The following is a 27,034-nucleotide window of genomic DNA, read 5'->3' on the forward strand; positions in this document are numbered from 1 at the left end:
CAGGAGAACTTTCTTAGCACCTGTTCCGTGTGGTGCCCTGGCCAGCCCTTTGCCTGGCCTTCTGTTCGTCCTTGTCACCCCTGCCGAGGGCACACATGTTCCCCGTCCTGGGGGAACCCCTTTACCCACACCTGCACGGCCCTGTCCTCATTTGAATAGGTGAGAGCCAAAGTCAGCCGCACAATTGGAGCTAGATTCCATCACTCAAAATTCAGTCACAACTTCTTTTGAATTCTTCAGCTGCCCTGCGGCAAAGGCTCAATGTTGATACTGAGATTAATCCCCAAAGAGCCCCTCATTTCTCTGCAGAGAAATTAAAGCTTGCCAGTTTTCCTTTTGCCTGCCCTCCTGACAGCTCTGTCAGTAATGATATGCCTTCTCCGTGGCATAATCCCTGTCCTACGGTAAAGAATAATTCATTAAGAAATTAAGGGCTTAGTGCCTTTCTGTTGCGTTGGTCTTCAAAAGTTCCCTAAAATTATTTAACAAAGCTCAGGGCAGTTTCACAAGCTGGGCAGCGGCATGGGTGGGGTCGGCCCGGACCCACCCAGCCCCTGGGGGTGTGTCCATATTCCCAGAAACTGAGTCTGGGGACAGCGGGACGGGGCCCTGGTTCAGGACGGCGTGAAGACTTGCGGGAACTGCCGGTGAAGCCGGCAGGGCGCCCTTCCCCCGACTCGGGAGGGCTGTCAGGAGGCTTCTGGAAGTTTCTGACGGGGCACCCAGGAGTTTCTGAACTGGGTTCAGAGCCGGGTGGGGTACGTGCACATGGTATTGTGTGTTTAACAACCGTTAGTGTGCTTAGCATGAAATGGCATGGGTCCCAAACACTCCCAGAGGGTCCCATCTCTGCCCCGTGACTGATGCCACCAGAGGAAGGCGTGACTTGGCGTCAGCCGTGGCCGACTCAGGCGGAGGAGGGGCCGGTGGCGCTGGAAAACAGCGTCCTGCACACACTGGTAACGCTGTGTCCCTTTAAATCTAGTGTTCCACCTGTTTGTTGTTTTGTTTACGAGGTTGTGCCTGGGAGGGAACACTGCCCCGTTCTTTCGAGGGGGGTGTCTGTGGGAGGTTGGGGGGGCAGTGTCCTCGTGGACACCCAGGCGGTGTCCTGGCCACAAAAGCCGGGGGAATTTGTACGGAGAGACAGCAGGTGCCCCGAAGCAGACCAGCACAGGGGAAGCAGGGGTCGGTGCGCGAGGACAGGAGCCCCGAGGACGGCAGCAGCCCCGGGCTCGGCGCCCCGGGCTCGGCTCCCCGCGCCCCGCTGCAGCCCCCGGGCCGTGAGTGCACTCAGGGCCAGCTCGCATCCCGACTCCTCCCGCTCAGCGTTTCCGCGGGGCGGCTTCTCTCCGGTTCCGACGTTGTTCAGAAACCATTAACACCTGCTCAGAGTCAGGTGTTCTGCTTTGAGCTGAATGACAATTATTTGAATGGTAAAGGGTGTTAATATATAATTATTCACATTCATACCAGGACATTCACAGTTTAATCATTTCTCTGTAGGCTTCCTTAAGTTTGAGCTTACAGTCTTAGGCATAATTCTTTTGTTAAATAAGTTTCGGGCACTCTAATTATTGGGAAGGTGACTACAAAGAGGGCCAGGTGCACTGGTAAGGCCGTCCCACCCCCTCACCTGCGCCAGCCTCCCCGCGCGGGGGGCGGCAGAAGGTTCGTTTCCGAGGGTTGATCGTCCAGCCCGCCTGCGAGATGAGCTCTGTGATTGTGTCCCGGTGCGCCAGGGCCCGACGGGCCTGCCGGAGCATTTCCATTCATGAGCGCAGGACCCTGTTTGCCTGGCCAGGCTTGGAAAGGAAACGGCTTAACCCTTTAGACCCTCTGTTCTTCCGGACCCCGCCGTCCTCCTCGACATTACGGAGGACCCAGAGAGCTCTGGATTGCGAGGGTTCTATCTATTGAAATAAACCTGAGACTGTCTTACTGCATTCATTTTTGTTTAGACAACGGTGAATTCACTACAGGATATCAAAGATAATGTATGAAAATGTTTCCCAAAACCAGAAGGTCTGAGAAGAACGGTGTCGGTGTGTTCCCAGTCTCCTCGGCGTCCGCGCTAGTGGAGCACAGCCGCTGCCATTCACTCCGTGGTGCATTCGTGTCGGTTAGCTTATGGGAAGGTCTGGTATGCTTGTGAGAGCAGGAGAATTAGAGAGGCAAGTAACCTCTTAGTATGGCCATGAAAATCCTCCTAAACGGGTCTTGGGGACCCCTAAAGCTCCCCAGACCACTCTTGGAGGACCAATATTCTAAAAGACCCCAAATTTTTATTGCTCCTGGAGGTTACTCCTTGTCTATATAAGGAGTCGTAAAAGTTAGTGTTGTGGGTTCTGGATTGTATTTTAAGCTTATTTTCTTTTGAAGATTTACTTACTTATTTTGAGAGAGGGAGAGAGCAAGCAAGCAGGCTCCCTGCTGAGCTTGGAGCCCAATGTGGGGCTCGATCCCATGACCCTGAGATCATGACCTGAGCCAAAACAGAGTCTGACCCTCAACCAACCGACCCAACCAGGCACTCCTATTTTATTCTTTTTATTTATTTTTTTAAATATTCTATTTATTTATTTATTTCTCGGGGAGTGGGGGGGCACAAGCAAACAGAGAGGCAGGCAGAGGCAGAGAGAGAAGCAGGCTTCCCGCTGAGCAGGAGCCTGATGCAGGACTCGATCCCAAAACCCTGGGATCATGACCCGAGTCGAAGGCAGCCGCTTAACTGACTGAGCCACCCAGGTGCCCCTTTTATATTTTAAATCACATCCCAGATTCCCTCTTCTTGGCCTTTAGCTGGAGATGCTTACAGCTCCCTTGGACGGACTTGTCCTTCCACATCTGCTCCCCAAATCTGTTAACCCCTTCCTCATACTGTGTCCGGTACCGTCGAGATCCAGAATCAGAGCTGAGCCCCATCCCGTGTCCCCAAGGTGGCAGGAGAGGATTTCACGTCCGTGTGGACCTCAGGGGCCTGGCCAAAGGGGCAACATGACCTCACAGGTCCTTCTTTCTTCCCTGACCTGTGTTACCTTTGCTCAGGGAAGGAAAATTTGAGACCCGAGCACCATACTTCTGGCAGCTGGGCCAAGTGCCTGCCTTCAGTGGGTCAGCAGTGCGTCTGTGGGACCGGATGCAGCTCGCTGTGCTGGGAGACCACGCTTGTCTCCCAGGCTAGCAGGTGGAGCTGTGCATCCAGGACGCGTCCCCAGAGGGCTCACCCTGCCAGGAGCAGTCACAGGCCGGGGCCGATGCCGCCTCTCTGCCCGGCCTGGTCGGGGGCAGCAGCCACCTGAGCTAGCCCGTAAGGGAGAGACAGGCGGGCAGAGCAGCGGAGGGCAGGAGGGTCTGCTGGGCACCCCTGTCCCCTGCCCAACTGCTCCTTGGTTAAGGATGCCTCCCTGTGGGGAGAAGGGAAGGAAGTGACGGACAGAGGCCCTTAAATCCGCACGGCTCTACCGAGAGCAGTTTTTCCACAGGTCAGCGGATAACCTCCGTGAGGCACACACCTACCTTCACACTCACCTGGTCCTACCAAAAACTGAGGGGCAGGAAGCCGCTGTCAGGGGTGAACCTCGGTGGTAGGTGCTGGAGATGCTGACCGTGTGGGACCCCGTAAAGGGCACCTACACCTGAGAGCCTGGCCGCCCCGCCGGCCTGAGCTTCCTGGCCGGCTCCACCCTGAGCCGCGGACGCTTCTCACCCTCCGAGGAGAGGACAAGAGGCATGGTGCCTCTCCAGGATTCAGGAGGAAGGGGCAGGTTGCATGGTCCCTGGCACGTTCAGTAAATGTTAGCGTTTGTTGTGACCATCAGATTTTTAAGCAAATTGACCAGAATTTCCAAATGCATCTTTGAAATCACAGCCGAGCCCCGGTTTCCCCAGCATTGCTCAGAACGCTCGAGGAACTTCTCTTTCAGAACAGCCTTCCCGCCCTGCGTCTTGTGCCACCCACGAGGCATTCATTGTCTGCTTACTGTGTACCAAGAACTACATTCAGCACTTGAGAATACTGTTAGTGTTGGCAGATTTTCTTATCCGAGAATGGATTTGGCTTGTGGAAAGTGATCGAGAATTCAGCCCACCGAACACTGGTCATGAGGCCAGCAAAAATCCTTTCGGACCCACAGCACTTGGAACCACAGAATAGCAGACCGTCTTCACTTAACACCCTCTCCGTCGCCCAGAGCAGCGCACCCAGAGAGGTAGCCAAACACGTCCTGGAAAGGGGTAGCTCTTCTCCGAGGTCCCCTTTGAAAGGCACATGCCTTCGTCTCACAGCGTCCTGTTGGGTCGTCTGCAGACAGAGCCTTGTGCGCCGGTCGCCGCCTGGGCCCAGGCCCGTCCCTGTGGTCTCGCCAGCAGCCAGGACAGGAGAGTCGCGTGTATTTGTCCCCTAGGGCTTCAGGGGCTTCTTGGGCTTAGAAGCGGGCGCCCACGGGGGACCGTGAATGCGTGTGGCTGCCCCGAGTTTCCCCGGGTGCAGGCATCAGCGCCGCTGGCTCGTCCAGGACCAAACTGGTCAGTCACGGAATGAAGCCTCAACACGGTCACCGTCTGTTCCCCAGAACCACAGCACTTGTGCTCCAACACCCCTGCTCGGTGCGCACCTTCATTTCTTGGAGCAAACCATTAGGTGGACTCTGAGAAGGGAGTGCAGAAAGACTCATCTAGGACAGAGGCCTCAGCCAAGCCACTGAGCTTGGTGCTGGCCTGCAGACAGACAGACACCCTGTCACCGAAACCTGCTTCAGCCATGGGGTGCCTGGGTCCCACCCTCCAGGCCCAGAGAGCAGCCGACCTGAGTCTGAGGCACCCAACCAGTGGTGTGGACGGTAGCCAGGCTTCAGCTCTGAGCCTTACAGTCATCCATCCAGTGAGAGTAGTGATGCCGGCGTCACAGGCTTAGTGGACAGTCCGCAACCGTCCTGGGAGCTCGGGAAGCGCTGTGTCTGGTGGCTGTTGGGAAGGCGGGACCAGAGCTAGAGGCTGGGACAGTGCCCAGGCCAGCTGTCTTTTTGTGTCTTCTTCCCATCCCTGTGCGGAAGCGCGCTGGGCTGTGCCCCAGAGGCCGGGACACCCCGCATGTCTGCTGCGGAAGCCGGCCCACACTGGGGGAGCCAGGGACCCTAAAGCCGGAGAGCAGCGGGGAGGTGCCTCTGTGTTGTGAATGTGCGAGACCAGGCCTTCTGCCTCTGTGTGTGGCTTTCCTCATTCTGGCGCTGGCTGAAAAGCTATCACAGCCTCGGGGAGGTGGGTGGGCTCCACCGGGATGGAGTCTCCCAGTGTGCCTGGTTGCTGAGCCCTTGGCCGTGCCTGGGCCCCAGAGGTCCACACCCGCCAGAGGCGGTGGGGCCAGCTCTCAGCTCAGAAAGAGTTCTGGTTTAGCCGTTGTTGAGCAAGTAACAGCGGGACCGTGTGGTGGCCTTTGCATGGCTCTAGATGGGAGCCCCCTCCTGCCTCTGAGGAGGCATCTTCCCCTGCTCGCCCAGTCGCCTTCCCAGGCTTGCCCTGTCAGCAGGGTCACTGCGCTGCCTGAAGTGCCCCCTACTCCTGCCCAGGACACTGCTGCCGCCTGTCGGGACCCAGGCCCCTGTCAGTTCTGCTGTGTCCTTGCCGGGGGAGAGGACATGGGTGCACGCCATCCCGTGCCACCGGATCTCACAGGCGGTCCCATAATACATTAGAAATAAAGGTTGATGTGGAGCTCTATGCCCCGCAGCCCCTCTCTCAGCCGGGAGTGGCCCCACGTTCCCTAGACAGAGCTCCTCCCGCAGTCCGGACCTGTCCACACCCAGCAGACTTCAGCCGGCAGAGCGGTGTCTGGTGTTGGTGACCTTGCGCTTGCTGTCCTGACCCAGATTCTGGGTCCACGTGGATTTTCCACCTTTGCGTGTCATAGCATGCGCCGGCCATTGCAAGCACAAGCCTGTGCACCTGCACTCGTGCGACGCTCAGACACGTGTGTCTAGTTCACGCAGTTTGACTTGGTAGGGCACGGACCCACGGAAATGCCGTGTTGAGTCCTGAAGCTTTGGCGTGACCACCTGTAAACTTCACTCTGCTTTCGTTCAAGTACTTGTGGGTCTGTAAAGACTACGACTAGTACGTTGAAAAAAATCAAGTTATTTTTACTCCAGCAATGTTCTGTTTCATAGCTCCTGCGTGGTGCGTGTATGCTAGTGTGCGAAGGATCAGACTGATTATTGCCTGGTTTGCTGCAAGCGGTCCCTCCTAATGTCAGAAGCAGCAACTGATAGCAGTGACCTTGAAGTTCTAGAAGGCCCCTTGGTAGGCACACCCCAGGCCTGCTTAGCAGTGGCGTGACCTGCTCTAGCTCTCAGGACACACAGAGCTGAGCTGCTGGAGCTCTGCCCGCAGGGAACCGAGGCAGGCCCGCTGGTGCCCTCGCCCTGCAAGACGCTGCCCAGTTCCATGCCTGCGAGCTGGTGCCAAGGCCTCCTGAGCCCCGCCGCCCTGGCCAGTGCCAGCTGTTCTCCCCACCCGTGTCTGTGCGGCCGCAGGCCCCCGGTTGGGCTTGGTACCTAGGTCAGGACAGTGCACTCTGACAGAACCACGTCCCCAGCCATGTGCACAGGTTGAGCAGCTTTCTCTTGGCCTGGGTGGCCTTGGCCTTCTCTGCTAATTGCAGGAACACCTGAGAGGGCTTGGCAGGTTGAGGTAGATGCCCACGTAGTCCATTCTGGGTCCTGGCCGCACCAGTGGAAGCAGTGCTACCCTGTCTTCCCTCAAGCCCAAGTGATTACAGGGAAGACGAGGCCCCGCTTACAACCCCCACCCCATTCATCCAAGAGACGACAGCTAGATGCCTACGCTGGGTCAGCCCCGGCACTGGACTACTGGGATGGAGACCCACACGCAGGCCCTTGCTCCTGGTGAGCTGGGTCAGATAGAAGGGACCCTCGTGGTGACCGTACTGAGAGCACGGGGGGGTGAAGGGGTCTTGCGGAGGAGAAATAGTTGGCAGGGGTTGTGACCTAGGCTCCATTTTAAGTGGGTATCTTGAACTTCAGGGAGACTGATTAAAGAAAAGGTACTTAGAAAACATTTCTCTGTGTTTTTCAGCTTATTTTTTAAATTAAGCTACAATAAAATCGACTTTTGGTGTGCGGTGCTATGAATTTTAATAGACACATGGATTTCTTTAACTGCCACCATAGTTAGGACTCAGGTCGCGTCCTCCTAAAAACGTCCTCCTGCCCCCGTCCCGTCGCCCACCTCCCTGCTGCCTCCTAGAAACCCCTGGTCAGTTCTCCTCCTCAGGAGAACGTCACGCGGATGGACTCACTTTGCCTTCTGTCCTCCAGCTTAATGCCTTCCGGATCCACCTCCACTGTTGTGTGTACCTACAGTTTCTGCCTTCTGATTGTCGTATTCATGGTGTAGATATGCCCTCGTTTGCTTACATGATTTTCTAACAGCCGTTCGACAGACGCGCGGTGCCGTCTCGCCGTGGTTTTAACTGGCATCTCGCAGCCAGGGTGTTAGGTCGCACATTTATGCGTGTGTTCATTAACCACTCAGCTGCCCTCCTTGGTGAGCTGTCAGTTCAAGTCTTTTGCCCATTTGTTAATTAGGTGGTTTGATTTATTACTGTTGAATCTAGAGAGTTTTTTACATACCGTGGTTTTAAGTTCTTTGTTGGGTACGGTATTTCCAAGTATTTTCTCCCAGTCTGTATCTTGTCTTACAGTCTGCTAACACTGACTTGCACAGGCCAGTGTTGTTTTAGTTTCATTTTGGTGAAGTCCAATCTATCTTTCTAATTTATGGGTTGTGCTGTTGTTGACATGTGTAGGAACTTTTTGCCTAATTCCACAAAGATTTTCTTCTATAAAGTTTTACATTTAGAGGTAAAATCTGTTTTGAATTAATTTTTATAATGTATAAGGTTTCTATCAGGATTCAGTGTGTTGCATGTGGATATCCAGTTTTCCAATACCACTTTTTGAGAATATCCTTTTTTCACTGAAATGCTTTTGTACCTTGGTCAGAAACCATTTGGACATATTCGTATGGGTCCCTTGGAAATCTCTTTAGGTCCATATATGTGTTTATCCCTTTACAAATTTCACAGTATCTTGATTACAGCATAGTAAGTCTTTAAAACCTGCTAGTGTGATTTCTCCAACTTTTTTTTTTTCTTTTCGAAAGTATTTTGAGTATTCAATTTCCTTTGCCTCTCCGTGTAAATTTTAGAATCTGTTTATCTATAATATCTGCATTAAATCCCCCTGGGATTTTGACTGGCATGGAAATAATTTCATAGGTCAGTGTATGGAGAACTGAAACTTTTATATTGAAATTTTCTATCCATGAGCATGGTATTTCTCTCAAATTATTTAGGTATTCTTTGATTTAACAGAATGTTATTTTCAGCATAAGCGTCTTGTGTATTATTTTAGATTCACATCTGAGTATTTTTGGTTGGAGCTATCATCAGTAACCTAGAGCTATCATTTTGGTGTGTTGAGTTTGTATCTAGTGACCTAGCTAAACTCATTCCATGATTTTGTTTTTTGGTAGATTCCTGAGTATTTTGCCATAAATAATCATGTTGTCTATAAATAGGGACCATTTTCTTTTTTCCAAAATGTTTGACTTTTATTTATTTTTCTTGCTTTATTGCAGTGGCTAAAACTTCCACTATGATGTTGAATAGTAGGGGGCATCCTTGTTTCTTTCTTAATCTTGAGGGGAAAGCATTCAGTTTTTCACTGGAAAATGTAATACTAGCTTTTGGTTTTGGTTTTCATTTTTTTGTTTGTTTTTTTGTTTTTGTCAGTACCTTTTTCAGGTTGAGGACATTCCTGAGCACTTTCATCATGAACAGATGTTGAATTTTGTTAATATTTTATTTTTGCTTCAATTGATAAAATTGTTTTTCTTCATTAGGCTGTTAATATTGTGGATCATATTAGTTCATTTTTAATATACTACATTTCTAGAGCAATTTTAGATTTTCAGAAAAAAAAATGAGAGTAAAACTGCCTCCCACCTTCCACCAGTCAGTTAGTTAATCGTTCAAGTGCAGTATACTGCAGAGAAGTACGAGAACCTCATGCCCCCATGGGAAACAGCTTTACCAGGTGGAGTGGGTATATGAAATGGGAAACAGCTTTATCAGGTCGAGTGGGTGTATGAAATTCTTTCTGTCTTCCGTCTACTCCTTTCCGGACATACATGGGTCACCACGTTCCCTCCCACCAACTTTAGTGGGGTTGTTCTTATGTTCACAAGTTGTAATACACTCAGATTCTCTTGTCACAGTCTGCGTTCATTCCGGGGATCCTCCAGTCTTCTAAATGCTTCTTTGTATGTTGTTAATTTGCATATATTGCCTATAAGGCTTTTCTGTGTCTATGGCTTTTCCTTTTCCAAAATGCCACATAGTCATACAGTATGAGCTTTCTCAGACTTGTTTCCTTCACTTAGCAATATACATTAAGATAACTCCGTGTCATTTGGGGGCTCTCTCTCTGTGTGACTGAATAGTAGTCTGTTGTATGAATGCTCCATAGTTTACCCATTTATCTCTTGAAGGATATCTTAGTTGCTTCCAGTTTTTACCAATAAATGAATAAGGCTGCCATAAACACTTGTACACCAGTTTTTGTGTGGTCATGGGTTTTCAGATAAGTTGAGCAGATATTCAGGACTGCAGTTACTGGTTCATTTAGTAAACTTACGTTTAGTTTTGTAAGAAACTGCTGAATTTTCTCTGAAGTAGCTGTATCATTTTGCATTTTCATCAGAAGTGAATGAGTATCCCTGTCATTTCACGTTCTCATCAGCAATCATTACTGTCAAGATTGGGGTTGGTATGTGTAGCCATTCTAATAAGTGTATAATTCTATTTCATTGTTTTTTTAAAGATTAATTAATTAATTAATTTGACAGAGATCACAAGTAGGCAGAGAGGCAAGCAGAGAGAGGAAGGGAAGCAGGCTCCCTGCTGAGCGGAGAGCCCAATGCGGGGCTTGATCCCAGGACCCTGAGATCATGACCTGAGCCTAAGGCAAAGGCTTTAACCCACTGAGCCACCCAGGTGCCCCTATTTCATTGTTTTAATTTGTATTTTCTGATGACCAATAATTTTTAAAAATCTCTTCATATGCTTAAATGTATCCATCTATCTTCTTTGATGAGCTATCCTTTTGCCATTTTCTAATTGGGTTTATTTAGTTTCTTACTGTTGAGTTCTTAAGAATTCTTTGTATAGCTTGGTTACAAGTCCTTTATCAGATAGGTGTTTTGCAAATATGTTCTTGCAGCCTGTGGCTTTTCTTCTCGCAGTCTTAACAGCTCTTTTCACAGACCAGAAAATAATTTTAATAAGGTCCAACTATTTTTCTTTCATGGATCGTATTGTGTCTGTAAAAACTTTCCCCTAAACCCATAATTACCTAGATTTTTCTACTGTGTTACCTTCTGGAGGTTTTATAGTTTTGCCTTTTAGATTTAAGTCTGTGATCCATTTTTAGTTTTTGTGAAAGATGTCTGGCCTGTATCTAGATTCTTCTTTGCATTTGGCTGTCCAGTTGTTCCAGAACCATTTGTTGGCCATACTGTCATCTTTTCCCTGAATTGCTTTTGTTTCTGTATTGGGTGGATCTGCCTGTTCTGTCCCATTCGTGTGTGTATCTCCTCCTTCGGGACGGCGCCCTGTCTTGATTACTGCAGCGTTATATATAGGTGCATTTTTCAAGTATTGAATCAGCTTTACGTTTCTCAAACTCCACTTAATTTTGCAGTCCCATTTTTTTATATATTGCTGAGTTTGATTTGCCCGTACTTTGTTGAGAAATTTTACATCTATGTTAATGAATAATATTAATCTATACTTTTCTGGATTTTGACTTTTTCTAGTTTTCAGGTTTTCCACTTTCATGAAATGCCTTAGAAAGTATTCCCTTCTCTTCTGTTTTCTGTAGAAGATTATCCTGAGTTGATGTATTTCTTCTTTAAGTGTTTGATAGAATTTAGTGGTGAAATTATCTGGCCCTAGTGATCTCAGAAGATTTTAAACTCCACGTTCAGGCTCTTTGATACTTAAGGGCCTGTTCCAGTTATCTGCATCATCTTGGATGTGATTTGGCCGTTTGCAGTTTTTGACACATTGTGGTCTGTTTTATCTGTGTTGTTGAATATTGTGCATAGAGTTATTGTAAGAATACTTCATTCTCCAGTTAGTGTCTGTGACGTCAGGCTGACATCCCCTCTTTTAGGTCTGATGTTGATAACTTGTTTCTTCTCTTTTTATATCACTCTTGCTAAAGGTTTATCAATTGTATTGAACTTATCAAAGAAGCCAGTTTTGGTTTCATGTATTTTACTCTGATTTTTCTTATTTCAATTTCATCATTTTCTATTATTACCTTTATTTCCTTCCTTGGGTGTTTGTAGTTTTGGGGTGTTTTTTGCTCTTTCTTGTTTAAATTGGAAGCTTAGATTATTCATCTGAGACCCTTCTCTAATACATGCATAAGGGATGCTTGGGTGGCGCAGTCGGTTAGGCATCCGACTCTTGGCTTTGGTTCCCGTCATGATTGCGGGGTCCTGGGATCGAGCCCTACGTCCCGCTGCAGCTTGTGTGCAAACACGTGCTCTCCCTCTCCCTCAGATAAGTAAATCTTTAAAAGAATAAAAAATAAAACATGCATTTAATGCTGTGTATTTCCCTCTAACTGTTGCTTCTGTGCTGCATTCTCAGTGTCATTCAGTTCGGTGTATCGTTTTTTTTCATTTTGTTTTTCTTTTTAATATTCCTTAAGACTTCCTGTGACCCATGGGTTATTTAAAAGTGCCTTATTTGCGGGGTGCCTGGGTGGCACAGTTGCTTAAACATCTGACCCTTGATTTCGGCTCTGGTCGTGATCTCAGGGTCATGATCTCGGGTTGCGGTCTCAAGGTCGCGATTTCGGGTCGTGGTCTCGGGGTCGTGATCTCAGGCTCGTGGTCTCAGGGTCATGGTGTCAGGTCATGATCTCAGCTCCTGGTCTCAGGGTTGTGGTCTCAGGGTCGTGGTCTCAGGTCGTGATCTCAAGGTCGTGATCTCAGGGTTGTGGTCTCAGGGTCGTGGTGTCAGGTCGTGATCTCAAGGTCGTGATCTCAGGGTTGTGGTCTCAAGGTCGTGATCTCAGGGTTGTGCTCTAAGGGCCGTGGATGGAGCCCCGTGTCTGGCTCCAGGCTCAGCAGGGCATCTGCGTGGGATTCTCTCTGCCCCTCCCCCTGCAGATGCACATACTCTTTCTCCCTCAAATCAGAAATAAACCTTTAAAAATAAATAAATAAATAATAGTGCCTTATTTTCTCTCCAAACATTTGGAGGTTTCCAAATCTCCTTTCTTTTTGTTCTTGATATCCAGTCTAATTCCATTATGATCAGAAAATATGACTTGAATGAATTCAATTATTTCGAATTTGTTAAAGTTTGTTTTATGACCCAGAATATGGTCTATCTTGGTCACTTTTTTGTATGCATTTGAAAAGAGTATATGTTCTGTTATTATTGGGGGCAGTGTTTTGTAAATGTCAACTGAAACCAGTTGGTTGATAGTGTTTTTCATTTCTGTATCCTTCATTTTCTGTCAACTATCTGTTAGTTATTAAAAGAGAAGTGAAGTCTTCAAGTATGATTGTGAGTTGGTCAAATTCTCCTTTCAATCACCCAGGCGTCCTGTGAAGAGTTTGGTTTAGTTTTGGTTTTTTGTTTTTTAAGATTTTATTTATTTATTTGAGAGAGATCACAAGTAGGCAGAGAGGCAGAGGGAAGCAGGCTCCCCACTGAGCAGAGAGCCCGATGCGGGGCTCGATCCCAGGACCCTGAGATCATGACCTGAGCCGAAGGCAGAGTCTTAACCCACTGAGCCGCCCAGATGTCCCGTGGTTTTGTTTTTTTCTAAACTGAATATAGAATTTGAGTTTCATCACTTCAAAATTGGTCGCTCACCTCCTTCTGACCTCTTTGCTGCTGATGAGAATTCTGTAGTCACTCAAACCCAAGTTCCTCTATAAATAACACATCCTTTTTCTCTGGTGGTTTTTGAGGGTTTTTTTTCTACGTTTAGGTTTCACCAGCTTCATCATATGTCTGGGAATAGATTCCTCTGGGTGTGTCCTGTCTGGGGTTCACTAGGCTTCTTACACCTGTCCTTGTAATAAATCTTTTGCCAGATTGGAGAACTTCTGGCTATGATTGGTTCGAATTGTGTTGTACACCGTACCCTTTTTCAAAACTTTTCTTCTGGAACTCCGACGCCGTGACTGTTCGACCTTTGGCTTTGTCCTGTGTGTCCTCGGAGCACTTTCTGGGTTTTCATTGTTGGTTTTCAACATGGTTTCCTCTGGTTTTCAGATCGGATAAGTTCTGTTGACTTAGTTCATGGACTCCTCCTCTGGCATCTGCCTCTTTGCGACTTGCTTTTGAAACTTTGCATCTTCTCATATGTTGCAAGGGTATTTTCCCTTCTTGCAGCATTTTTACTACAGATCCTTTAAAGTTGCTTCAGTCTCTTAAAATTTTGTCAGTTAATCCTCAAAACGCCAGGGAGAAGATGTGGTCCGTCGGTTCCAGCCGCTGGGTCCTCTCGGCCTTGATGTCTGTTGATTATCGTTCCCAACATGAGCTGAGGTTTTCTGACTCTTTGCTTGCTCTGTTCGGGAAGTCGTTTCGGATTGGGTCGGGCTCACTCTGGCTCTCGGGGTCCGCGTCTCGGGGGAGTCCCGGGTGCAGCAGCCCTTCTCTCGCCGAGGGGGCTCTCGGCCTGCACGGCTTCGGCTCCTGGGGTCCGACCAGGATTCGCAGGGAGTGCTTTCCGTGGCCGCATCCTGTTCAGGCTGGCCAGCCGCGGAGCCCGTCGGCCGGCCTGGATCCTTGCCTCAGTCCCCGGGCCTCTGATGGAGGGTCAGATCCGCCCGTGTGCAGGTCAGTGCCGAGGCCGGGGATTGACACGCAGCTCCCCGGTGTGCGCCCCGTCTCCTCTCCCTCCACGGTCTCCCGGAAGTCCCGTTTGGTGCCCCCTGGTGATTTGACCTTACCTACCCCACTCTGCCACACGCTTCCTGGGATTGTACCTCCACAGGGCACCGGGCGCGGAGGAGACAGAGTCGAGCAGCGGGGTCTGCCCACCTGTGGGGCCCCAGCTCCTCCCAGCAGAGAGGAACATAAGCCTCGGGGTTGCCTGGGAGCTGTGGTTCAAGAGTTCAGAGATAACACCAGAAAGCGAGGGGTTCCTCCACCCTGAGCATCGGGACGCCGTCCTCCCTCCTGGGGGTGGGTAAGCGCTCCCGGGTCCTCTGTGTGCCCCGGCAGCTCCTTTGGGGTTCAGGCCGCAGTGGGTCTGGGCTGCGGAGGACGCGGGGGAGGCGGTGCGCTCAGGCACTGTTCGGTGTTTCCGCAGATTCCTGTCCTCCTCCCCAGGCTGCCTGTGCCTGTTTACCTTCCACGGCCCTCTGCGTTCTGCCCAGGTTCTGGAAAGGCAGCCCGTAGAAAACTGGGTGCGGCGCCCCCCGTTCCCTCTCATCCTCCCGTGCTTCCTCCCGGGCTCACTCCTGGACCTTCAGTCCTGGCTGCGCGAGCTGTCAGGCGGCATCAGGTCACATCAGCCCTGTTCGCACTTCAGAATGCTTCGTATCAAAACACTCCTCTGGGGCGTCTGGGTGGGTTAAAGCCTCTGCCTGTGGCTCAGGTCATGATCCCAGGGTCCCAGGACCGAGCCCCGAACCAGGCTCTCTGTTCCTCAGAGAGCCTGCTTTCTCCTCTCTCTCTGCCTGATTCTGCCTACTTGTGATCTGTCTGTTTAATAAATAAATAAAAGCTTTAAAAAAAAAAAAAAAAACTCTCCTCTAGATACCTGGGGTCAGAGAACTGGCTTCACACCCCAGGTTATCTGGGGCTCCAGGGTGCCAGTCTGGGCACACCCTGGAAGGGAAAAGCCCCTGGAGACTTGAAAACCTGTCATATAGTCACAGTTTGCGCCGGGGATACCAGGCCATTGGAGGCCATGGCAAGGGACTCCTGCGGGAGCTTGGGCTCTGCTCTCTGTGCACGGGGACGTGGCAGACACATCCTCGCCCAGCCCCCGGATAGCTGCTGCGACACTCCGCTGGCAGGGCCCAGGGCGCCCCGCCTTACTGCGGCACCCGTGCACGTGCACCTGCATAAGCTGCTGCCTTGTGGCCAAGAGCCCCGAGGCCTGGGTGGCTGAAAGACGGCCCTGTCCCGGAAACCGCACCCTGCAGCAAAGGTCACCTTGAAAGAATGATGCTGCCCCCAAGAACTCAAAAGCATGGGGCTCTCCCTCACTGGAGAAGAGGGGCTGAGTCTCAGCCTTGGTTTTAAAGAGAACCGGTCTCCGGGCTCCGCCCTGCCGTGGACCAGCTGTTCTGAGGTTGGCAGGTGTCGTGCGGTGTCGTGTTGTGCAGTGCCATGCGGTGCCGTGCGGGGTCGTGCGGGGCCCTGCCTGGCAGGGAGCTGTCGTGACAGGGTGTGTCACGGGAGGAGGCAGAGGTCCAGGGGAGGAAGACACTGGCCCCTGGCCCGTTCCTCCCATCAGCCATGTGTTGCTGGCATCCGCCGAGGCTCCCTAACCAGAGCCTCACCCCGCGCGTCGGTCTGGGTGCGCCACTGAACGCTCCCTGATCGCGACTCCCACACGGCGCGTGAGAAGAGCTTGCGCAAAACCCTGGTGTCCATGGCACAGGATGACGTCCTCCGTGGCCAGGGTTGGAAAACCACCTCGTCAGCCCCTGGGAGGCTGATGACCTACAGTCCACCTGGAGAGCAGAGAGAAAGCAGTCTGGGTGGGGTCGGGTGTTCGTGGTGGCAGGGGTCCGTGGCCACCCACACGGAGACGACAGTGGCTGTGTCCTTACGCACAGGGAGAGCTAAGCAGCCATTTGGCCTCCAGCAGGGCTGACCCTGGCCCCACCGCAGAACATGGCCTGGCTGGCCGTCCTTGGAGGCCAGGAGAGGCAGGAGAAAGGACAGGGGCGGGAAGAAGGTGAAGTGGCAGGCCGAGGCTGCTCCGCACGGCTCCGGGTCGCGCCCGCTCCCTGGGGAGGGCCGGAGAGGGGAGAGAGAAGCGTCTTTGTCTCCTGCCCGCCCTCTGGGCCGCCTGAAATGATGGTCCAGCGCTCAGGGCTTACGTGGACACCTCGACCTCCAGAAGATCTATTTTCTGCATCCGTGTATGTTGATTTTCATGAGCAGGTGTTTCTCCGTTGTAGAAGGATATTTAACAACCGGAGGCGCCAGCCCCCCAGAAAGGACAGCAGTTTCGTGCTCTGACTTTGCCCGGGTGAGGGTTAAAGGCCCGGTCGCGAGAGCTGCTCCGACTAATTAGCGCATTTGCTCCCTGCAGGGTGAAATGGAGTTTTCAGATACGTTCACGAGGCGGTGCGCTGGATTGCTAAGTATTGTGCTCTTCGAGCTATTTTTCCTAGTACGTTGCCCGGTATGTGCAAGCTGAGAGATTATTTCCCACGGAAGACTGACAGCGAAGCTACCGATGTTTGATAGACTCTGTGCCCGGTGCAGACATAACGCTTGTTTGAGGATGGGACACGGTCATGTCTGGAAGGGAGGGGCTGGGTGGCATGGCCTGACCGCTGTGCTCTGGTCGGGGCTGGCCCAGGAGCGTCTGTGCCCCGGGCAAGCTCACGCACACACACTCGCACACAGGGCTCACCCTCGTCCTCCAGGTCTGGTACCGTTCCAGGCTCTTCTCCTGGAAATCCCGGTGGCACCACAGAAGACCACCACGGACGCCTTGGCGCTCTCCCAGGAAGGCCGGACACGGGGCCTCTGCGGCTGCGCTGCTCTGCCGGCTGCTTTCCTCAGACCAAGGCCCCCCGAAGTCGCTCCCTCCCCAGGTTACCACCTGGCAGCCTGCCTTCTCTGGTTTTCTTCCTCTTTTTCCTTTTTTTGTGTTTTTGTTTGTTTGTTTTTGAGTGAGGGTAACAGCAGCAACAATGACGCTGATTAACACTGTGATTTCAGAACCGGTTCTGAGGAAATCACGGTAAACAGAGTGTGTTTGCCTAAGGAAACCCTCCGAGCAATCAACCAGTAACACAACGCGTGTGCTAATGAACCCAAAGCTGTTAATGTGGTTTCTTCAGTTAAATTGATTCATGAATTTTGAAGAGAACATTATCTAATGAATTTTCTTTGAATAGAAAGCAATTAAAAGGACAAATCAGTCTGATTAACCCCAAAGTCACCCTCCTGCCACAAATGGTGTACAGTTTGAAATTATATCATAAAAAACTGGAGCACATTTGCTATCTTTCTGCCCTCGACTAATCCATGTAAATTAATGAACAACAAAGTTAATTTCTTTGATGACCCTGTTCTAGTATCACCTGGATTATGCTGATGTTTAATTTGCTTAATGTTATAATAAAGACTAAACAGATTTTTTTTTCCAGTGAAGTGATTATCATTCCCTTCAGTTAAGAAGTGATTTTTATTATTTAACACGCATGTAAGGGTGTGTTTTCTTTAAGAACCAAATCGCACTTGGCCAGCTTGGCACCGAGTGTAATTAGTGCTATTGTGGACACACTCGGAACACGGTGCTGCCCGCGGGAGCCTTCCCTTTGCTGTTGCCATCAGGAACTCCCGCCCCAAGGGCTCGGTGCCCTTGCCGTGGGGGACGCGGCTCCGTGTCCAGTGCTCCCGAGCCGCGTGTTCCCTTCGGAAAGACAATAGGTATCGATTCAGACCAGCCTCCTTCGCATGCCTGGGAAACCGCTCCAAAACCTGGAGGTGGAGGGAGACAGTGTCCTCACGCGCTCACCTGTTCGTTCCTGCTGTGGGAGGAGGAGCAAATGCACTTGACGTGCTTCGTCCATTAAAATGGGAATCCAGTCATTTTGGCAGCCCTGTTCATTACAGATGCCTATAGCCGAGGTCGCCGCCGGCCCGTGGACCCCGGTGTTTGGCATTCTGAGCCTGTCCACTGCCGGATGTGGACGGCTAGCGTAAAATCACAGCCCGACCCATGGCTTCTTTCTCCTTCTGCGTCCCAGCTGAAGCGGGGAATTCACCGGCGGTGTCGAAGGTTCTGCAGTGCGTAGGCAGGCAGGGCTCAGGGCTCAGTAACTGAGCTGCTCACGCCCTGACGCACGCGGGTCCTGCAAGAGAGAGCAGGGCACGGTCCTGCGCGGAGCCCGGGGAGACGGAAGGACGCTGCAGGTGTGGGGGGCACAGCCGCGGGCCGCGGCAGAGGGGCCAGCCCGCACGGTGCCAGGGCCGGGCTGAAGGGAGCGTGCGTGAAGGCCGTGTTTTAACTGAGGGTCGCACTCCTGTGGCTGTGGGTGTGCGTGTGTCTTCTGTTGCAGGACTGGCAGCTCTTTGCGTCAGAGCCTGGGGGCCGTTTGTCCCCAGGGCGTCATTCTGTGTTCTGCCTTTCAGATTCATTCACCGCCCAGGTGTTGTGGAAGCTGCAGGAGGCCGTCAGGTTCGGAGACACCGTTTCGTACCAGCAGCTAGCGGCCCTGGCAGGCAACCCCAAAGCCGCGCGGGCAGTGGGCGGAGCCATGAGGAGCAACCCTGTAAGTTGGGGTCTGTGTGGACGTCCGTGTGGCCGCGGTCGGTCGGGGGGCCTGGGCGCTGCGCTCGGGGGTGCGGGCCGCCGAGGTAGGCGTGTGCCCCGGGCAGCCCGAGCCGCGCTGGGCCGGGAGGAGAGGAAGCGCTCATGGCGGGCGCTCCCCTGAGAGGCAGGGACGGCTCTGGTAGGTCTGTGCCGCTGGTCCCCATCTTTGGTGAGGGATCAGGAAGCGCTCGCACAAAAGCCCCCCCATGCATGTGGGCACCACAGCAGCTCATTGTCAGAGGCAGTACCGAGGCGGACAGGCCCTGGAGAAAGTGGCGAATGACATTCGTTCTTCCAGGAACTGGGTACACGGGCTGCCTCGCACGTGCCCAGCACTCTCTCAGGGGCCAGGCCTGCGGCCAGAAACCAAGCAGACAGGCTGCTCGTATGCAGCATCGTCCCAGAAGGAGACGTATTCTGGGACCCCGCAGGCATAGGGAGGCTGGAGATCTGACACCAGAGTGTGCACCTGGGGAACGGGGCTGATTCACGGCATTTGGGCGTGTCTTCCCCAGGGGGTGGCTCCTTCCCCAAGCCCCTTTGTGTCCTTGTCCCTCTTGTGCATCTGTGGTCAGACTTTGCAGAAAGGGAGGTTCACTCCAGGCAAAGCCTTGCTCACCAGAGGACGGGCCGGTGTGGGTGGCCGTGTGCCCGTCGTCCCCACGCCTGCACCTGGACCACAGGCTGTGCTGGCTCAGAAAGCAGGTCCTTGTGAGGCCGTGGTGCCCCCATCCCAAAGCAGCCAGGTCCTTGGGGGACCCCACACAGCCGAGTGAGACCGGGAATATTTCTGTTCTTGGTAGCCCCTCCAGTACTGGGCCGCGGCCTGCTGGCGCCTCCGTGCTGGCTTCCCCCTGGAGCCGTGGGAGAGGGTCTGATGGGTTGGAAACAGCCCACCCTATCAGGGGAGGAAAGTAGGACCATCACATCCTGGGATCGGAAATTACTAGATCAGAGAGACCTCACTTTTTTGAAACTTGCTGTAGCTTTGCAGTGTATTTCCAGCATTATCTTTGTCACTGGTCCCCTGGGAGAGGCAGGCATTGGCACACCTGGCTCACTGCTCTTGCCGCTGGGTCCCTGTTGCCCGAGGGCAGAGCCCCGGCTCTCTGAGAGGTGGCGTTTATGAGACTGCCTTCTTTTTTCTAAGAAGCAACCGGCAGGTTCGCAGTGGATCGCACCGTCTTGCGTGTCTAGTCTGGAGAATTCTCTGCCACGTAGAGACATCCCGGGCGGTCGGGAGCGACGTGGAACGTGGACCACCGGTCCTGCCCGCGCGTTGCCGCGACCCGGGTCCTCCGTGACGGTGGATCATGAGCCATCGGTGCTCGGTTCCAGCAGTCCTGTTTCTGGTGCGGTGTGGCCCACCTCCTGAGCCGTCCCCTCCACACACCACGGGCTCAGCTTTACCGTACGCACGAGGTGATTCTGCTTCGCGTTCCAGCGTGAATTTTTTTACGTTTCCTGATAAAGTCTGAACCACTTTGTTCCTTGGGAAGGCCACTGTCTCCACCAGGTGCTGAGCAGTGGGACTCGGCCCGGGACAGATCAGCAGTTGGGACGCTGCAGGACACGGCTCCCTGTCGCGCCTGGCGAGACGGGTGCTAGAGGCTAACGGGTTGGCGCCTGCCCCTCCGCGGCCCGCCGTCGCTGTGTCCCATGCACGCTCTCCCTCTGCCCCAGGTCTCGGTGCCTCCCTCAGGCCAAGGCTCTGCTCCTCACGCCCTTTGTGGAGGGGGGACACTCTTCTCAGCCATGGAGGGGCGATTCGGTTCCCACCGTGCACCGCAGGTGCTGTGTGCGGATGCCTCCCGCAGGGGCACACCTCCTGTCCGGTGCTCTGCAAACACGTGCTGCCGGCGGACACACAGACAGCAGGGGACCCTCACCTGCCTCGGGTGCTGACAGCGGCGTCTCACTCGGCCACAGAGATGCCGTCAGTGCTCAACGATCACGCTTGCGGCGATCTTTAGAAACATTTATCGTTCTGCAACCAAAAGGCCTCTCTCCTCCTGCTATTAATCTCTATGAACGTCTCTGTTCAGATAGGGCCCCAGTCACAGAAATTTATAAAATTGGATCTCACAAGGCTTAAAACTCTAATGTCCCTAAAGTCTGCGTATGGACTTCCCAGTCTCGTGCCCAAGAGCAGAAGGGCCATGAGGACACCGGGTGGGAGAACCAGGCAGGCTCCTGGCCCCCCTTCTCAGCACCCTCCCATGCCGACAGCAACCGGGCTGGAGGCGAGCCCTCGGGGGCCCGTCCGTGGGACCCACTGTGGCTGGGCACTACCCACGGCTCACGCTGGGCCCCTTGGCCTGAGCTGGTGGCAGAGGTGCGGGCGGTGGCAGGACCGGAGCGGTGCCACCGTCACAGCACGGGGCTGCCGAAGCTGTTCCTGCGAGAGGAGTTTCGGCCCAGCCTCCTGGGGAGCCTTAAACTTGACCTAACACCTCCTTGGAAGGGATCGCAGAGCCTCCAAGAGGCGACTCAGGAACCCGGGGGAAGGGGCCCTGAGCAGGGCCTGGACCACAACCGACGTGGCCATCACATGTGGACGCCCCTTTCCCCGGCACCGGCAGTGGGGGGCCAGGCCGCACAGCCCACGCGGCAGCCGCGGCACCGACAGCATCGTGGAGATGCGCTCGTAGATCATCTGTTCGGGCTGAATAGAGCGATTGTGCATTTCAAGGAGAGTGAAAGACGGGTTTGGAGTGTCGCGGGGCACCGTGAAGCTCGTCGTGCGTTCATTCCTCAGGTGGCGCCGTGAACACGAGCACGTGCCGGTTCACATGACAGCTTTGCCGTGGCGTGCGGTCCTCTTCCCTACTAGTGGGAGGGATGGCGGGAACCCTGCAGGGCTGGTCCCGTCCCCAGCACGCGATTTTTCCAGGTTTTCCACCAAAGACTCGCCAGCCCAGGTGAGCCGGTGTGGCCGCTTCCAGGTGAGTGCACTCACCCCCCGCGTAGCAGGTCCGCGAGCTGGTGGAGCAGACGGAAGACGCCTTGGGCGCCCCACAGTAGCACCCTTCCCTCATCCTCAGAATTTGCTAAATGCAGTTCAAAGGCAATCGATGCGTCGCACAGAGCGTTTCCCCACTTTCTTCCAAACACGCATTCCTGACGAGTTAGTTTACTCACAGATCGCCACGAGCGTTAATGACCCCCCGAGTCTTGTTCTGCCAGTCACCCAGATGGCCGTTGATGAAGATTTAGCCTCATGTTCTAAGTGTCAGGGCTGTCAGCGGGCTGAACTGTTTGACCAGAAGAAAAAACGCACAGGGAGCTATTGATTACAGCTTCTCCGTGTCACTTGCTCACCAGGATTTAGGTATTGATGAGGCCGCGAGTGAAAACAAGCTCTTTCCCTTGTGGGCTACTACCACGAGAACAAAGGCGAAGTTGGAAAAAATATTCAGCCAGCACTAGAATCAGAGGGATTCCATTATTGATTGAAAGGCCCCTTCGTGTTATTTTTGTTGGAGACAAATCTATGGGTTTGGAAGTTTTATAGCTTTTGAGAAAGGGTCCGTGTAAGGGATGGGTTTACGTATTGGATGAATTAGATTTCACAGCGTGAGGATTTCGATGCGGCTGTGATATTATGTGCTGCTTGGTTATTGATAAAAATTACATTTTATGCAGCACGGGGCTTTAAAGGAGAGACCGTAAGAGGGCATGGATCCTTTGAAATGTCCTTAGGGCTCCAATAAATTTTGGCAGCTTTCGTTATTTTAGTAGTCTGAATCTGCCACTGAAATTAACACAAACAGAAGCAGTGCTCCCGTGTCTAGGAGAGAAAGCAGTGCGTCTTCGAGTCTTCGGTGAGTCCCTGTGCCCGTCGCTGCAGGCACAGTTAAAGCCTGGCCGGGGAGGTCAGCGTCGCCATCGCACGACCACTGCGCTATTGTCCACGTGACGCATAGGGCCAGAGACTTCCCAGTCCGTCTCTTGTAATTCCACAGCTCGGGGAGCAGGGCAAGAAAATCAAAGCTCACTCGTGAAGTCTGCTGTTAGGTAGGAAAATTGAATTGGTGCCTAAATGCTTGTGAGCCCAGCTTGGACTAAATCTCTCTCTCTCTCTCAGTCGGAGCTTCAGTTGTGTGTCATCTGATCATGTCCTCACAGCAGTTATTAACGTGACTATCGTATTGGATCAAGACCCTCGATCGGAGTCAGTATTGCGTTCTGACAATGGCCAGTTACAGTGGGAATGGCAAGTGCGTGCGGGACGGGGCAGTGGTGCTGCTCTCCATCAGGGAAGCGGCGCAAGAGGAAGCCAGGTCTCCCCCAACCCCCAACCCCGCTGCTCCTTCCGAGACCACCCTGAGACTGCGTGTGTTCCCATGGCAACCCACACTTCCAGGCAGAACCAGGACCAGTGTGATGTGGGAGGAGTCAGGTTCTCACCACCAAAGCCAGCTGACCTGCGGGGCTGACCAGCACCCAAGGCCACGCTCAGCACTCCCCCTCGAGCAGCCGGTGTCGTGGCAAGAAGTATGGGCGCCAGTCCTGCCTTGGCTGAGCTGGAAACGCATCTTTGCCTCAGAGGTGCCATGTGAGCTGGGCCAGCGATGTCATGTGAGCCGAGGCTGACCACACATGGCCTGGGGCTTGTCAGGGACACGTGGTGGTCTGCGCCGGGCACAGAGCACGCACTCCCGGTGGCCCTGTTGAGTGCTGCATCTGGGACGGGACTGGGGACCGTACCATCTGCCCAGGGTCGGGCACAGCTCAGCACCCACCAAGGGCGCACTCCAGGCAGGGTGTGGCAAGCTGAGACATACGCATGGCCCCAGGACAACCGGATACCACGTACGTGTGCTTAGCCGCTCTTCTAGAAACACACCTGACTGACGGCTCATGGCTTTGTCCAGCTCAGGTCTTTGGAGGGGGAGCTTGGGGGCAGGAGGTGTGGATCTGCTCTCTGCTGAGCTGCGGACTCCGTCGAAGGAGCCTGAGAAACCCTCAATCTCTGGGACCCTGCGGGCACGGCCATATGAGCGTGACCCCCGAGGGCAGGACAGGGGCTGGCGCGGCATGGTCCCTGGCACCTCCTGTGCCCCTTCCAGGGCGGGGTCTGCGGAGCAGCTGTGCGCTTCCTTCTGCTCCAGCTCGGTCTCCAGCGCTGAGCCGGTTGCTGTAGCTGCCCTCACTGGCCATCCCGTCCCTGTCAGGCCGCCACTGTGCTCTGTGCTCTGCACGATGACGAGAACCATCCCTGAGCACGTACTGGGCCTTCGGGGACTGACCACCTGTGCCCTTTCGCCCCAGTCAGGATGGAGCCACTTAGGAAATAGGACTGACTGACCCGGGCCTCCTGGAAGTCCCTCAGATTCCGAGTAACTGCTTGCTGGGATCTTTAAGCAAAATGACCGTCCATCTGCCGGAGCCCCTGCAGTGGGAACACTGCGTGTACCCTTGCGTGTGGTGGCCCGGGCGTGGCCGTCCCTGCCGTGCTGTGTGCTGCCCACGGAGGGAACTCCACAACCCGAGTCCGACTCCGTCCACTCCGCACCTCCTTCCCGCCTGTGCTCTGGGCCAGCTAAGAAATGGACGGAGGATATCAGGGTGTCAGCTTTAGTAGGGTAAAGGCTGGGGGCGGGGGTATGGCCACGGGGGCCTCCCAAGAATTCCTCTGGAATCGGACCCCCTGTGCTGTACCAGCCCCGGCAGGGCCGGCTCTGCTGACCGCGCCTGTGCCGTGGGGCAGACGGGGCCTCCCTGCAGGACCTCACGGGCGGCCGAGCTGAGCATTCTCGTCCCTTCCTCCCAGGGTGGCCAGTCAGTGAGTCCTCCTCCCCTCAGGCAGGGGTGAAGGATGGGGGCGAGCAAGGCCAGGCCGGTCCCTCGTAGCGGAGGGTGTCCTGCCACGTGGAAATCAAAAGCAAGGGTAAGGCTCGCTGTGCCCGCGCTCCGCAGTGCGCTCCGTCCCGAGTGGGCCTGCCCCTGGGTGTCCTCGCAGCTCCCGTCCACACAGCCCAGGCCGCAGTGGGAGGACCAAGGCATTCCCCTGGCGACAGCTGCTGAAAATGAGCCTCCGACCTCTGGAGGGAGCAGAGGTCTCCTCCCCTGGTAGGACTGGCTACCAGGAATGTGTTCGGCGAGATTGTTGGCCTGTGTGTGGCTGTAGGAATAGTGTCTCCCCTTGTGACCATGAGCTCCTTCGTGTCCAGCGCTTACAGGCCCTGGCGTCCGGTCTAGGATGGGAGGAATCAGGCGCCCACAGTTCTGCGCTGCAGCGGCTCTAGGCAAGGCAGAAGAGCGTGCTGGGCATGGGGGAGGTCCGTCCTTGGGGCATTCAGGGTCCACTAGGGAAACCTGCCTGCGGTTCGGGCCCTCCTCCTCTGGGGCTGCGGGCCGGCCTGCACTTCCCCTGGGACTGGGACAGCAGTGAGCTGAGCTGCCCATAGGTCGGACGGGCGGGATTGGCAGAAGCCCGCGGCGCACCGAGCCCCCCTGCACCTCTCCTGGTGCGTCTCAGTGACACCGGCTGCCCCGGTCCCGGCAGTGGGTCCTCTTTTTTTTCTTTTTTTTTTTTTTTTAAGATTTTATTTATCTGACACAGAGATCACAAGTAGGCAAAGGCAGGGGGGAGCAGGCTCCCCGCCGAGCAGAGAACCCGATGCGGGACTCAATCCCAGGACCCTGAAACCATGACCTGAGCCGAAGGCAGAGGCTTTAACCCACTGAGCCACCCCGGCGCCCCAGCAGTGGGTTCTCTTAACCATAGTTTGGCTTCTCTCTGTAGGACTGTGTTTGGGTTGGTTTTCATCATAAGATGACCTCGCTTTTAGTGAAGCCATTCTGTTCACTAAGGCAGGCACCTGATCACACAGTTTGTCTCCAGAGGTGAGAGGCTATTTGAGGCCGGCCGAGGGGTGAGGGCCACTGTGGCCCTTGGTCTGGAGTCCTGAGGGACCATGGGAGTGGGTGGTGGTCAGGGGCAGGGTGGCAGCCACAGTGGCCGCTCAGGTGAGAACATATGAAGACTAGAGCTTCTCCACTTCCCAAACATCCCAGGACCGGTGAGCGCAGACAGACGCTCCCAGGGCCCTGCGTGGCGTGAAGCAGGGTCAGCAAACCTTTCCTATAAGGAGCCTGATGGTAAATAGTTTAAGCTTTCAGAAGCAGCCACAGACAGTACGGCTACGTTCCAATGAAACTGTGTTTACAAAATAAAGACCATAGTGGCTGATAGCCAGTTTGCCAATGCCTCTGTGAGTACCGCCTTCCCAGAAGGTTCCTGTCGCTTCTTGAGTATATTTGCGATTTTGCATACCATCCCATAACTTGGAAATGTAATTTTGAACTTGGTAAGCGTACACGATTGATTTCTTACCAGCGGCAATTTTCTACTCCCAGGTCCTGCTGTAAGGGGGTTCTCTGGACTATGCTGGATGTTTGGCTTGGAGCATTGTGGAACCCTTTGGCCCCCGAGGCCCTCAGATACCAAGGGGTGTGTAGGGCCAAGACAGCCAGTGGGCGGCCTGCATGTGGCCGAGCCCCTGCTAGGTGAGTTGTGGTCAGGGGCCTTGCTTGTGACCCCGGAGGCCCTGTTGGCCCGGAGCCCAGACTGACGGCGGCTTCCTGTTTTCCAGGTGCCCATCCTCATCCCGTGCCATCGCGTGATCTGCAGCAGCGGAGCCCTGGGCAACTACTCCGGAGGCCTGGCCACAAAGGAGTGGCTGCTGGCCCACGAGGGCCACCTGGCGGGGAAGCCGACCAGTCCCGGGGGTTCCCATCCGGCTGGAACGCAGCTTGGGGTGCAGGGTGGCCGGAACTGAGGGTTTGCAGGCGGCCGTGTTGGAGCGGCACGCGCTGGCACCGTTGTATTAAAGCTCTGGTCGTGTCCTGAGGGCCGTGGAGCGCGTTGTGCGTCTCGTTCTTCCGTTTCGCAGCCGAGCGCGTCAGGCAGAGCGGCCCTTGTCCGCAGGCGTCCGCGCGCGGCGCTGTCCGTCTCTGACGTCCGCCGGCGCCACGGCGAGAGAGCAGGGCTGGCAGGCAGCGGGCGACCGGCCCGGAAGGTGTCTGCGGGGCCAGCGGCTGTGCCCCCCGCAGCGCCCCGGTCCCCACGCAGGCCTGAGAAGCTGGCCGCCCGTGTCCCCCGCTCCCAGCTTCCCTGCCGGCCGGGGCGGCCCGGAAATGGTGCTCACGGGGGCTTCCCCGCCTCGCTTCTCTCCCGGCCAGGAAGGCCAGCGCCGGGGGCGTCCATCCGGGGTCGTGTCTGCCGAGGGGAGGAGACCCGCCTGCCAGCGCGAGCCGGGAAACAAACGGCTCTTTGAGGCGGGTTTGGTCGCAATGGCTCCTTCACAGGGGCCTGGCCTCGGGCCCCCGCCCCTCTCCTGACACGGTTGACCCTCGCGTGCCCCGAACAGAAGGTGACGAGGCTTGCCGACCTCTCC

The 27,034-nt window shown here is 54.2% G+C and overlaps 1 protein-coding gene across 2 annotated transcripts in view; it reads left to right on the top strand.

Annotated features, from left to right (window-relative positions):
• The window catches only part of MGMT (O-6-methylguanine-DNA methyltransferase), a 271,087-nt gene extending 244,590 nt beyond the window's left edge, over positions 1 to 26,497 (top strand). For both annotated transcript variants that reach the window (XM_082719831.1, XM_082719832.1), the window contains exons 4-5: positions 18,449 to 18,588; positions 26,231 to 26,497. In XM_082719831.1, the coding sequence (XP_082575957.1) occupies positions 18,449 to 18,588; positions 26,231 to 26,416 (326 nt within the window). In that variant the 3' untranslated portion in view covers positions 26,417 to 26,497. The remainder of the gene's footprint in view (positions 1 to 18,448; positions 18,589 to 26,230) is intronic.
• Positions 26,498 to 27,034: the final 537 nt, after the last annotated feature.

This window comes from Mustela nivalis (genome assembly GCF_964662115.1).
Source record: "Mustela nivalis genome assembly, chromosome: 2".
NCBI lineage: Eukaryota > Metazoa > Chordata > Mammalia > Carnivora > Mustelidae > Mustela > Mustela nivalis.